The sequence below is a fragment of the Mustelus asterias genome, chromosome 18 (genome assembly GCF_964213995.1).
Source record: "Mustelus asterias chromosome 18, sMusAst1.hap1.1, whole genome shotgun sequence".
Classification (NCBI taxonomy): Eukaryota; Metazoa; Chordata; class Chondrichthyes; order Carcharhiniformes; family Triakidae; genus Mustelus; species Mustelus asterias.
The window spans coordinates 89,298,509-89,311,561 of NC_135818.1; the positions used below are offsets into that span (position 1 = coordinate 89,298,509).

The following is a 13,053-nucleotide window of genomic DNA, read 5'->3' on the forward strand; positions in this document are numbered from 1 at the left end:
AGTGGTCCTGATGAACTGGCCTGCATAGGGCGGCACGGTAGCACAGTGATTAGCACTGCTGCTTCACAGCTCCAGGGACCTGGGTTCGATTCCCGGCTTGGGTCACTGTCTGTGTGGAGTTTGCACATTCTCCTCGTGTCTGCGTGGGTTTCCTCCAGGTGCTCCGGTTTCCTCCCACAGTCCAAAGATGTGTTGGTTAGGTTGATTGGCCATGCTAAAATTGTCCTGGGATGCATAGGTTAGAGGGATTAGTGGGTAAATATGTAGGGATATGGGGGTAGGGCCTGGGTGGGATTGTGGTCGGTGCAGACTCGATGGGCCGAATGGCCTCTTTCTGTGCTGTAGGGTTTCTAAGATTTCTAAGATAACAGTTAGTTACGCCTTCACACATGGGTCCCATCATGTCTGCCCTCATAAGCTAACTTGAGGCAAGAGTCTGCATGCACGAATGGTTTGTCAACTTGAAGTACAGTCACTTCTGTGACCAGGTGCATATGTGTGCGTCCTGGCGGCTGGAAGGGGTTCTGCTCGGCTTCCCTTAAGCTCCCCTCTTTCTTTGCCCCTTCCGCATTTTACTCAGCATTTTGGACAGGGAATTCCCATTGGGAAATGCAACAGGGACAACATTTAAAATAGAAACCACAAAGATATAAATTATGTGAGGCAAATCTCCACAAGAATCAATTGAGATAAATTTTCTCTCAGAAAGAATTAGGTTGAGAGAGCTAGGTCTATTCTCCTTGGAGAAGCGAAGGATGAGAGGTGACCTGATAGAGGTGTATAAGATGATGAGAGGTATTGATAGAGTGGATTCTCAGAGGCTTTTACCCAGGGCTGAAATGGTTGTCCCGAGAGGTCACAGGTTTAGGGTGCTGGGGAATGGGTATAGAGGAGATGTTAGGGGTAAGTTTTTCACTCAGAGGGTGGTGGGTGCATGGAAGCGGCTGCCGGTAGTGGTGGTGGAAGCGGATTTGATTGAGTCTTTTAAGAGACTTTTGGATAGGTTCATGGAGGTTAGTAAGATAGAGGGTTATAGATTAGCCTAGAAGGTAAGGAAATTGTTCGGCGCAACTTGTGGGCCGAAGGGCCTGTTTGTGCTGTAGCTTTTCTATGTTCTATGTTCTAGAAATGGTCCAGAAAATGGCCTCAATACTGGTGTCTTGCTCTTCTTTGAACCCTCTTACCTTTGCTTGTGTGTGCCCCTCAGTTCTTGGAGAGTACGCTGGAAAAAGGCACAGGAGGTATCATAGCAGCATTCCTGTGTTTAGAATGTAGTAATCAAGATCTCACCTTGCCAACTCTGCTGCCCATGGTGATGCCTGTTATGTGGAAAAGGGTCAGAGTCTTGGCATTAGAGGGCCAAGCCTGCTGTATAATTTTCTCACTCACTCACCCATGCGCCAAACCCCGTGGAGAGGTCCACTCCTGCACTACCGTCACTGCCTGCTTTGACTGGCTATTGGGAGCTGCCCAGTTGATTCCTGCAACTGACCCCCTTTTCATTTCCTCACATTGTGCTATGGGTAAAAGACAAGATGTGAATGTGCACACCTTCAGGCTGTCTGACCGTTTGGGCACTGGTCTTAATGCACAGTACAATCATAGGAACATAGAAGGTGTCGGCAATTGGCCCCTCCAGCCTGCTCTGCCACTTAACTAGATAATGGCTGATCTCCCTCAGTGCTATTTGCCCTGTATCCCTTGCTGAATGATTCATATTGTGGCTTTGACCTCTCCGCAGGGTCGGGTGTGCGATGCCTCCACCGGCAGCGTCCAGGAACAGTTGGCATACACGGGGAAGGCGATCATCATCCCACTCCAAGTGAAGATTTAAACCATGAAGCTATTTCCATCGTGCTGCAGCGCTTGGCAGCAAAGCAGAAAGCTCGACGATACTCAGCCTCCAGTCATCTCAGTCTCCTAACACACCAGGTGCGTAATGCCTACTCTCAGCACTGTATAGCATCATGCTGCAAATAATAAATAGAACGTAGTCTGAACCTTTGGACCTGTGTACAAGGTGAACAGTTCTCAGCTAAAGGTTAAGTGAGCTACTCAAACAGACAAAAACGAGGTAGTGGGAATCTAGATTCTTACCATCCTGACTTGATTGAGTGTAGAGAAAGTATTTTGATCTGTATAACACTGTGGTACAGTATTGGTGGGTACAGGTCTGTCATTGTATAACACGAGGGTACTGTACATGTGGGTACAGGTCTGTCACTATAAAACAGGGATACAGTGCTGGGATGGCTCTAGCACTGTGTAACATGGGTACAATATTGGTGGGTAACGATTTGAGCAATATTGTTCAGTATGCCAGTGGGATAGATGAAGAGGATGACACAAGGAGCAAAGTTGGATCTGAAGTACAATTTTTAAAAATAAATTGGTTCCAAGAGAGCAAACTGTCCTGAGTCAGCGACGACTCCATTGGTTGGGTGATGTGAGCTGAATGGATGACCGCCACATCCCCAAAGGCATGCTCTATGGTGAGCTTGCTATTGGCACAAGACCAACAGGTCACCACGCCTGCCATACAAGAATGTGTATAAGCAAGACCTCAAATTGAGTCAATGAATGGAAAACCCTTGCTGCTGTCCGGATGCCTGGCAATGAGCACTCAGGAAGGGTGTGGTAAAAACAGAGGTCAAAAGAAATGATCAGATATTGTAAAAGATAGCCCACGGGAAAGAAAAAATATCAGTCAATCTTGGGCCAACACCGTTCAGCTGTACAGGTGCGGAAGTGACTGTCACTCGTTAATCAGCCTCTACAGCCACTACAGATGATGTCCAATCCAGAAGTGACATAGATCTGAGGCACAGTACATTGTCTCCACTACAGCCGGGTGCCAAAGGTAATTAATTTAATCAATGTTGGTACACACTGTCAGGAAAATGGCGAAGATATCAGGAAATCCAAGAATTTGGAATATTTTCTGCTGGTTATATACCTTAAAAACTGTGGGAAAATGAAAGATGCTTCAGGCAGGGACAGCTTGTCTATGTTACTGAAACTAATGCTGTTGATACATTGATGAGCTGAGCAACACAGCAAACAAAACATGTTGGGATTTGAATCAGGTGTTAAAGGTTCAAAGGAAGAGACAATTACTGGAATTCTGCCACCCCGCCCGCCACGGAATTGGAGTGGGCGAGGGGTGGACAATGGAAATGTCCATTGACCTCAAGTGGGATTTTCCAGCAAGGCTGTAACATCCCGCCTAATGTATGAAGAAAGGGTTATAAAGTGAGTGTATTTTTCATTTACACTCTCAAACTAGACTCAAAAAATGAAGGTAATTAAATGTGAATTTTGAAGAGGTTAACTCAGATAAAAGGTCAAAGGGGGAAGCTGTATATAAGGAGATTGTTAAACTTATGCCGGGAAGCTATTTATTAGATCTCAGCTAACAGCAGAAATAGATGTTAAACTCCCAGCAAGCAGTGTCTGTGAAGAGAGCCTGTCTTGAAAAGCAAGTTGTTTGTTCTACCTCTAACTGCCTCGTGTGGTAGCCATTACTGGATTTCTATAGTTTTTAAAATCTATAAGGTGTTGTGGAACATTCAGGGAGAATTAGCTCTGAAGATAGTGAAGTAAAGATTGTTTGGAACTGTGTAAGATTAGGGATACTAAGCCATTGTCTTAGTTAAGTATACTTCCAGTTTACTTTATTGTTCTTTATTTTATTGCTTAAGAAGCATTTATTTTATTTAAAATAATTACAAAATGTCTGGGACATCATCCTCTGGATTTCAAACCTATCTTCACTTATACCAAATTGGGAAAAATCCAGGAGAGGGCAGTTGTCCCAAGTTTCTCTTCTGGGATTTTGAACAACTCGGCATTTACCATCAGCCATGTCCTGAACACAACAAGTGGACCCAGTAACACAGCTGGAAATTAGCTGGTGACATTGATCCTATTCCAGTTTTTAAGAAGTGTACATTTTATTGTGAGATATTTGATGAAGTTTTAACAGGTTAGAAGTAAAAGTCATGGACAATTTGAACAATGACTGGGCGAGACTGTATCACAGAGTGTGTGAGCTTGAGATGTATTTGGTATCTTGAAGAAAAGTGATCAATGTTGACTCTAAGTTGGCAGCTTTTACTGGAGAAATTTGCATTGCCTGCACTTGTTGATACAAATTTCAGTGATGGTTTTGCCTGGGAGGGTTCATTAGTAGCACTGTTTCTGAAAATAATCCACATTTTGGAGTAATCTTGCACTTAGTACATCTTTTACCTGTGTTAGAATGAATCATGAGTGAACTAAATTCATGAGTTTATTGACTATCACTATGGAGATAAATGGAAGAGCTATGTTATGCACAGCAAGGTGCCACAAGTCAGTGTGGTATTTACAAAGAACAAAGAAAAGTACAACACAGGAACAGGCTCTTTGGCCCTTAAGCCTGCGCCGATCATGATGCCCTAACTAAACTAAAAGAAAATTGTTATGGGAGGAACTTTGGATGAGACATTGAGAGGATGTCCTAATTTTTGACTGGTAGCATAAGCTGAATGCACACAGGACCTCAATTTATCATTTTACCTGATGATCGCTCTTTCTGAGACTGCAGCACTCCCTCAGTGGTACATTGAATTATCAGTCTAGGTTACAAGCCCATGTATAAGTTTAGGTTGACAAGCTGTGACTACTGGGGTACCGCAAGGGTCAATGCTTGGGACTCAGTTATTTGCAATCTCTATCAATGATTTGGATGTCGGGACCAAATGTAATATTTCCAAGTTTGCTGATGACACAAAACATGATGGGAATATGAGTTGTGAGGAGGATGCAAGGATGCTTCAAGGAGATTTAGTCAAACAAAGTGAGGTTCAGTCATTGAGTGTGTTCAAAGCAGAGATTGATAGATTTCTAGATATCAATGACATTAAGCGATATGGGGATAGTGCGGGAAGATGTTGAGGTAGACGATCAGCCATGATCAAGTTAAATTGTGGAGCAGGCTCGAGGGGCTGAATGGCCTACTCCTGCTCTTATGTTCCTATGTCCTAAAATGGTCTCACAGCCTGTTGAGCCAGGCAAGAGATTGAAGTGTTCCTAAACCACAATGGAGATAGTGTCAGCAAAATGTCTAACTCTGAATCTGTGGAGTTCTTCGACCAGGGCAACACCTGAGAGGGTCCCTTTATCTCTACTATCCTGACAGACCTCAAACCCTTGTCTCTGTCAATCAGAAAATTCAAAGGAATGTATTTAATGACCAGAAATTGAACAAAATACAAGATTAGTGGTTGAGGTGGAATTAAAACGGAAAATCTACAATTGTCAGAAAAGTGAAAAATACATAGAAAATACTGGAAATAAACACAGGCAAATGTTGGGGCTGTTCATTCGATCAGTGAGTTCCCACTCAATCATTCCTGGAGTTTCTCCACTGGGAAAGTTCCTGGTGAATGAATCCCGGAGTTTCTCCGCTCAGATGCTGCTGGACATGCCGTGTATTTCCAACATTTCCTGAATTTAACTTCGGGCTCAATCTGTTTGGAGTAAGCTTAACGTTTTGTCATTTTAAAATTCAGCATGAACTTGCAATTATTTTAAAGCGAAAATTATAGTTTATGCAACAATTTAAAAATATGTTGTGATCTAATGTTATGTGGGGAATGTTGAATTGGAACTTGGGAGCAATGGCTCTCCAACTCCAGAGATCATATCCTGGAAAACATTCACCATCCTTCTCCTCAGCCAGTGCAAAGGTAGAGCTTTTCAGAGCAGCACTGCATGGTTCAGAACCTTAAGCGTGGGACTGTGCCTGTAGCAGGGCTGCTCTGTTTCTGTTTAGCAGTTCAAGCCATGTTGGAGATCTTGGCTCATGCACTCACTGGGTTATTGAAGTGGTGTTGATTCATGAGTGGCACACTTAAAACCTTCTTGACAATGTGGCAGTTGCAATAAATTGCCCTCCCCTCCCCCAACTCTACCATCTCGACACTATTTCCTCCCCTAAAGGTACAGTGTGTAGTCCTACACTGGTTGGCTACCTTTTGATTTTTTCTATTCATTTGTATCCATGGATATCGCTGTCTAGCCCATCTCTACTGGACCGAGAGCAGTTAAGAGTAAGCCACATTATTGTGGCTCTGGAGTCATATGTAGGCCAGACCAGCTAAGTACGCCAGATTTCCTTCCCTAAAGGACATTAGTGAACCAGATGGGTTTTTCTGACAATGGTTTCATGGTCATCAGTAGATTCTTAATTCCAGATTTTTTTTATTGAATTCAAATTCCACCATCTGCCATGGCGGGATTCGAACCCAGGTCCCCAGACCATGAGCTGAGTTTCTGGATTAATAGTCTAGTGATAATGCCACTAGGCCAACACCTCCCCTATTCTTGACCCAAAGGATCAGGAGCAGGGACTCTTTGGCTGTGTTTATTTCCCACTACCTAGGCGAAGGAGCAGAGGCCGGCCTGGGTGATGCAGCTGTCTTGGGCAATGGAATGGCCTTCAAACAGCCCAAGTTTATCACCACAGATGATGTAAGAGTGAAACCGCAGGCTTGAACATCTGAGCTCCATTTGTAAGGCTCTATTTCCCTTCTGAAATGTCAGTGCCCTCATTGTTTAGCAGCACCACCTGCTCTGGGACTGGACCACACACACCAGAAAGGCTCCAGGTTCCAGCCTTGGTTTGTTCTGCCTTTGTTGAAATCACCATGTGCAGCTTTATAGGCTCCAACGCCTATCTTCCTCAGTCGATTAGCCTGTCAACATTTACTGCCTGGGCGTGCATGTGAAGAATGGCCTCCTTGGGTGAGGCTGTTGAACCACACCCCAGCAAACAGCGGGATGAATGGATTGTTTAAAAAGAAAAGATTTGTGGAAAGTCCTGCTTGGCTGACTTAGCTTGTCTCTGGAGAAATTATTGACTAATGAGTGGTTTCTATGAAAAAAGAATCTACGGTGAAATGATAAATCATGAACTAACCTTTCGAGTGGTCTGTGGCGCATACACTACAACCAGCTAGCAAATTCAGAGCATGTGTGGTCTATTTTCTGATGTTTAATCTAGGGTGCTGCGGTACTCTGCGATTCCTAGTACTTGCCTGGAAGTATGCAATGAATGAGCTGAGGTATGAGGAGTGTGTCCTCCCAGCACTGACTCACCTTGTTATTCTCAGTTCAAGGATCCTCGCCAGGGGATCGAATGAGAGATGGAATAAGACCACACAGAAAATTTGATGAATACCTTCACTGTAAAAAAAAACATATATATATCTCAGGTTACTGAGTCCAGTTTGCTCAGTATTGGAGATTCTGTTTGCCTGTAGCAGACATGTAGCAGCGACTTTTTAAAGTTTTCATTTTATCTCTTTCCTTTGCGGATAGCTTTACAATTTATTAGCAAGATGTTAGCTGTAACTCTTTGGATGCCACTTTTACCTCTGAGTCAGAAGGTTGAGGGTTCAATTCCATATCAGAGATTTGAGGAGATCATTCAGGCTGATATTCAGTGCGGTACTGAGGGAGCACCACATTGCCAGAGATGTCATCTTCAGATGTATAAGATTCCATAGCATTATTTCAAAGCAGAGCAGGGAAGTTCAGTACTTATATGTCAGCCAACATCTGCTCACTGCCACTGATGGGATTTTGCTGTTTTTGTTCACGAGATATGGGCAAGGCCAGCGTTTATTGTGGACCCGATTTGCCTTAGATGGTGTTGATGAGCTGGTTTCTTGAATCATTGCAGTCCATGTGGTGTAGGTAGCCACAGTGCTTTTGGGAAGTGAAGGCTGGGTGTGCCTTTTGTTATGATCTGGCAGGTGGTAAGTGTCGTCTAAGCCAAATCCCACAAAGGGAAACTTGACAAGCAATCACAACTGTTCTCTATTTATATATAACCATGAGAAAAAACGCGTACTTAGGTCAGGAGACACAAATTCCAGTAAAACTTCTAGAGATTTAAAATATTAAAATTAAAACATTTATTAACAAAAGAAAATAAATCTTAAACACGCAAGATTACATTTACACGTTAAAATTAGTCATACAGAACATTTCCCCAAAAGATTCTTCCTTGGTTAGACTCACAAATAAACAACCATTTAGGGAACAGTCCTTAGAGATATTTAATCTATAAAATTCCAAGGCACAATCCACTCGATCATAGAGTTCATACAGTGCAGAAGAAGGCCATTTGGCCCATTGAGCCTGCACTAACAACAATTCCACCCAGGCCCTATCCCTGTAACCCCATGTATTTATCCTGCTAATCCCTCTGACATTAAGGGGCAATTTAGCATGGCCAATCAACCTAACCACACATTTTTGGAGTGTAGGAGAAAACTATAGCACTGGAGAAAACCCACGCAGACACGGGGAGAATGTGCAAACTTCACATAGACAGTCACCTGAGGCTGGAATTGAACCTGGGACCTTGGCACTGGGAGGCAGTAATTCTAACCACTGTGCCACACTGTTGCCATAGGGGAGGTATTTCACAGGGCTTCTCTTTCTCTCACTCCCACTCGGATATGGAAATTCAAGACTTTAGAACAAAACTAATGCTATCTGGTATAGCCATTCACTTCTCTGGGGTGGCTGAAGGCTGCTCACTTCACTTCTTCACACTTCTATCCTAGCACAGACACTCTTTGCAGGATATGGTCACACCTCAACACGTCAACCAACCGCTCTTTAAATATATTTTTCTCTTTAGTCTTTTCCCATTGTTCTTATCTGTTTTTAAATTTACCTTTTACGTCTTTTATGTTTCCCTTATGGCCACCATTTTCAGGTGAAATAAAATGTAATAACTTTGCCTTATTTTCTAAGTTGCAAACTCTTCCTTACCTCCCTTTGAAATTCAACAGTTAAAACCCAACTCTTCACTTATCTCCTAATGCAAATGTCTATCCATGTCTTATTTACCTGTAGAACATCCAGCTCAGCCCTATTCACTTCAAATGCCTGCCTTTCACACCTAGCCCTTTTGATGTCCTCAACTTTGTAGATACTCAGTTAAGAGTCAACCATATTATTGTGTGTCTGAAGTCACATATAGACCACTCTGGATAAGGGCACTAAATTTCCTTCCCTAAGGGACGTCGTAAACCAGATAGTTTATTACAACAAACTAGTAGTGTCATTATCATCATCACTGAGACTAGATTTTATCCTAGCTATACTTAATTAATTACATTTAAATTCTCCAGCTGCTATGGTGGGATTTGAACTTATGTCTCCAGAATAATTGTTCAGGTTAGTAACATAACTCCTATGCTGCTGTTCACAACATTTCCTATTTTATAACAGTAACTACCTCTTCATAAAGTATTTTGTTGACTGCTGTTCTGATATGGCAGGTGGTAATTGCCGGACTCCCCAAATCCCAAAGGGAAACTTGGACAAACTATCACAGCGATTTGCCATTTGTATTTTATACAAGAAAGTATATGCACTGAGGTCAAGAGTAAGAATTCCAAAACCACTTTTGGAGATTTTAAATATTAAACTATTTATTAACAAAAAGAAACAAAAACTTAAATGCACAAAATTAAATTTACAAAATTAAAAATAGTTCTACGTACATTTCCCAAATGATTTCTGCTTAGTTAGACTCACAATTAAATACCCCTTCTCAGGCAACACACCCTATAGATTTTAATCGATACAAATCTAAGTAATATTACCACAAGACATCCACTGCTGCTATAGGGGGCTTCTCTCTCACTCAATAATGCAAATCCAAGACTTGTATCCAAGCCTTACAGACACAAAACTCTTCACTGTGAAGGTGGCTAGGGCTCACACTGCTTCTTTTTCACAGCTTTCTCTAAGCACAGCACATTTGTCAGGATATCATAGCCACTCCTACTGATACAGCTTCCAACCTCCCATACGAACGTACAAATTATTAGTCGTCCCCTCAAACCAGCTCTGCCATTCAATAATGGCTAATCTGATTGTAACTTCAACCCCTGATAACTGCCTACCCTGATAACCTTTCACTCTCTTGTTAATCAAGTGTCTGTCTAGCTCTGAGTTAAAAATATCTTAAGATTCTGCTTCCACTGCCTTTTCAGGAAGAGAGTTCCAGAGACACACAACTTTCTGAGAGACACGATTTCTCCTTATCTCTGTCGTTTGTGAATGACCTCTTATTTTTAAACATAGAACCTAGAACATAAAAAAGCTACAGCACAAACAGGCCCTTCGGCCCACAAGTTGCGCCGAGCATGTCCCTACCTACTAGGCTTACCTATAACCCTCTATCTTACTAACTTCCATGAACTTATCCAAAAGTCTCTTAAAAGACCCTATCGAATCCGCCTCCACCACCACTACTGGCAGCCGATTCCACGCACCCACCACCCTCTGAGTGAAAAACTTACCCTTAACATCTCCTCTGTACCTACTCCCCAGCACCCTAAACCTGTGACCTCTTGTGGAAACCATTTCAGCCCTGGGTAAAAGCCTCTGAGAATCCACTCTATCAATACCTCTCAACATCTTATACACCTCTATCAGGTCACCTCTCATCCTTCGCTTCTCCAAGGAGAAAAGACCGAGCTCTCTCAACCTATCCTCATAAGGCATGCCACCTAATCCAGACAACACAATGGTCCCTAGTTCTAGATTCTCCGACAAGGAGAAACATCCTCTCCACATCTACCCTATCAATACCCCTCAGGACCTTAAAGGTTTTGATCAAGTCACCTCTTACTCTTCTAAATTCTGGTGGATACAAACCTAACCTCACCAACCTTGCTTCATAAGACAACCCAACCATTCCTGGTGTTAGCCGAGTTAACCTTCTCTGAACTGTTTCTAATGCATTTACATCCTTCCTTAGATAAGATACAAACACTGTACACTGTACTCCAGAGATGGCCTCACCAATGTCCTATACAACAGAAGCATAATCTCTCCTCGCAATAAATGATAACATTCCATTAACTTTCCTAATTACTTGCTGTACCTGTATACTAGTCTTTTGTGATTCATGCACTAGGACAGATTCCTCTGTACCTCAGAGCTCTGCAATCTCACCATTTAGATAATATGCCTGTTTTTTATTCTTCCTGCCAAAACCTTCAGACATTATTCTCCATTTGCCACATCTTTACTCACTCACTCAGCCTCTCTATATCCCTTTGTAGTCTCCTTATGTCCTCTTCACAATTTACTTTCCTACCTATCTTTGTGTCATCAGCAAATTTAGCAACCAACCCTTCAGTCCCTTTATCCAAGTCATTATATAATTTGTAAACAGTTGAGATCCCAGCACTGATCCCTGTGGCAGACCATTCGTCACATCTTGCCGACCAGAAAGAGACCCATTTATACCAATTCTCTTTCCTGTTAGCTAACCAATATCCAATCCATGGCAATATGTTACCCCCTGCACCACGATGTATAGCTCAAAATGATCTGACTAGGGCAGCCATTATCCCACAGGAGTCTTTCTTCTGATGTGCCTATTTCAGCACCAACCTCACACGTTGAACAAATGGCTTGCATCCCATTTACCAGGTTGTCGATAAGACCAATCTTGTACAGCATGGAACTATGAAGAATCTAAAAGCATATTTTGATCAGTGAAGGTGGGCTTGTGGTAAACCGTGGTGGAGAATTCCCTGGCAGATTTATTAACTAGTATGTCAAGGAAAGGGAATGAATTTGACTGCTTCATTTCACAGGTGAATTTGAGCACAGGATGGAACCTATCAAGACATATAAGGAAATTATTTCATCCGGCGGATTTAAAAATAGCACCATGTCTTCCTTTATATTGGTATTCTTGTGAAATTGTCTTGATGAGTGCAAAATGAAAAGCTTCTACAAATGTCTCTTTTCTCAGCAATACTTAAGTTCAGTACTGCTACGCACCTATTTGAACAATAAGCTGTTTATTAATAACACACAACTATGTACATACATACAGGATATCGCCCTGACTAGGTTTGCTCTTCATGCCAACTCCTACCAGACTTATCTATTTCCCAGGTCCCACATTAACCCTTACATCCCAAGCACCCTAATACCACACCTCTGTGCTGCCCCCATCAAATGCTCCCAGGACAGGTACAGCACAGGGTTAAATACAGCGTAAAGCTCCCTGTACATTTCCCCATCAAACACTCCCAGGACAGATACAGCATGGGGTTAGATACAGAGTAAAGCTTCCTCTACACTGTCCCCATCAAACACTCCCAGGGCAGGTACAGCATGGGGTTAGATACAGAGTAAAGCTCCATCTACACTGTCCCCATCAAACACTCCCTGGACAGGTGTAGCACGGGGTTAAATACAGAATAAAACTACAACACAGTTCAATGCAGTTATTTGCCTCAATTTTGCAGCAATCACTGAAGACTTCCCTCAAATGCCTGACCGTGATTCTATTTCACACCGTAAACATTTGAGTGCTAACTTGTGGTGCATCAAGAGCAATTGTATTTCCTGGATGTCTGACAACAGAAGTTAATTCTGGTTGCCTGAAAAATATCATCTATCCAGCAATAGATGGAGATTTCCTTCCCATCAGTCTGGGCTGGATTTCATGTTGGGGGCCCCAGAATCACAAAGGTTAACTCTGGAGTACAAATACAAGTAAAACCATGAGTGTAGAAAAAGGGGACAATATACAAACTGGTAAAAGGCACATCTGCACTCTTTTGTTCTCCCTTTCCTTTGCTGTTGATTATTCTGTCTCTGTTCTGTGTCTCTCTTATCTACTTTCACTCTGGCTCCCCTCGCAGCTGGCCGTGATCAGCTGCTGCCTCTCTTCTCTTGGTGTTGTATCTCTGTTTTTCAGCTATTCCCTTCCGGCCCGACTGCTTCTGTTTCATTTGTCCATTCTGTCCCTGTCTCTCTCAGCTAACTTCTCTAATCTCTCTCTGTATATCACACGCTATCTCCTACACCCTTCTATCCATGTGCCTGTCTTTCCGTCTCTGTGTAATCTGATTCCAGATTCTATGAACTTCATTATTTTAAGTGGGCTGTTGCCTAGTAACATTGAAACGGAATGTTTCTTGGTTAATTGAGCTCTCGTTGGTGGTCTTACAT

General features: G+C 42.6%; 1 protein-coding gene across 5 annotated transcripts in view; it reads left to right on the forward strand.

Moving 5' to 3' along the window:
• The window catches only part of ttll5 (tubulin tyrosine ligase-like family, member 5), a 340,921-nt gene that overhangs the window by 171,600 nt on the left and 156,268 nt on the right, over positions 1-13,053 (forward strand). For all 5 annotated transcript variants that reach the window (XR_013500071.1, XM_078234550.1, XM_078234552.1 and 2 more), the window contains one exon: positions 1,742-1,932. Coding sequence is in view for 4 of the 5 variants with exons in the window: in XM_078234550.1 (XP_078090676.1) it covers positions 1,742-1,932 (191 nt within the window). In the remaining variant the exon portion in view is untranslated. The remainder of the gene's footprint in view (positions 1-1,741; positions 1,933-13,053) is intronic.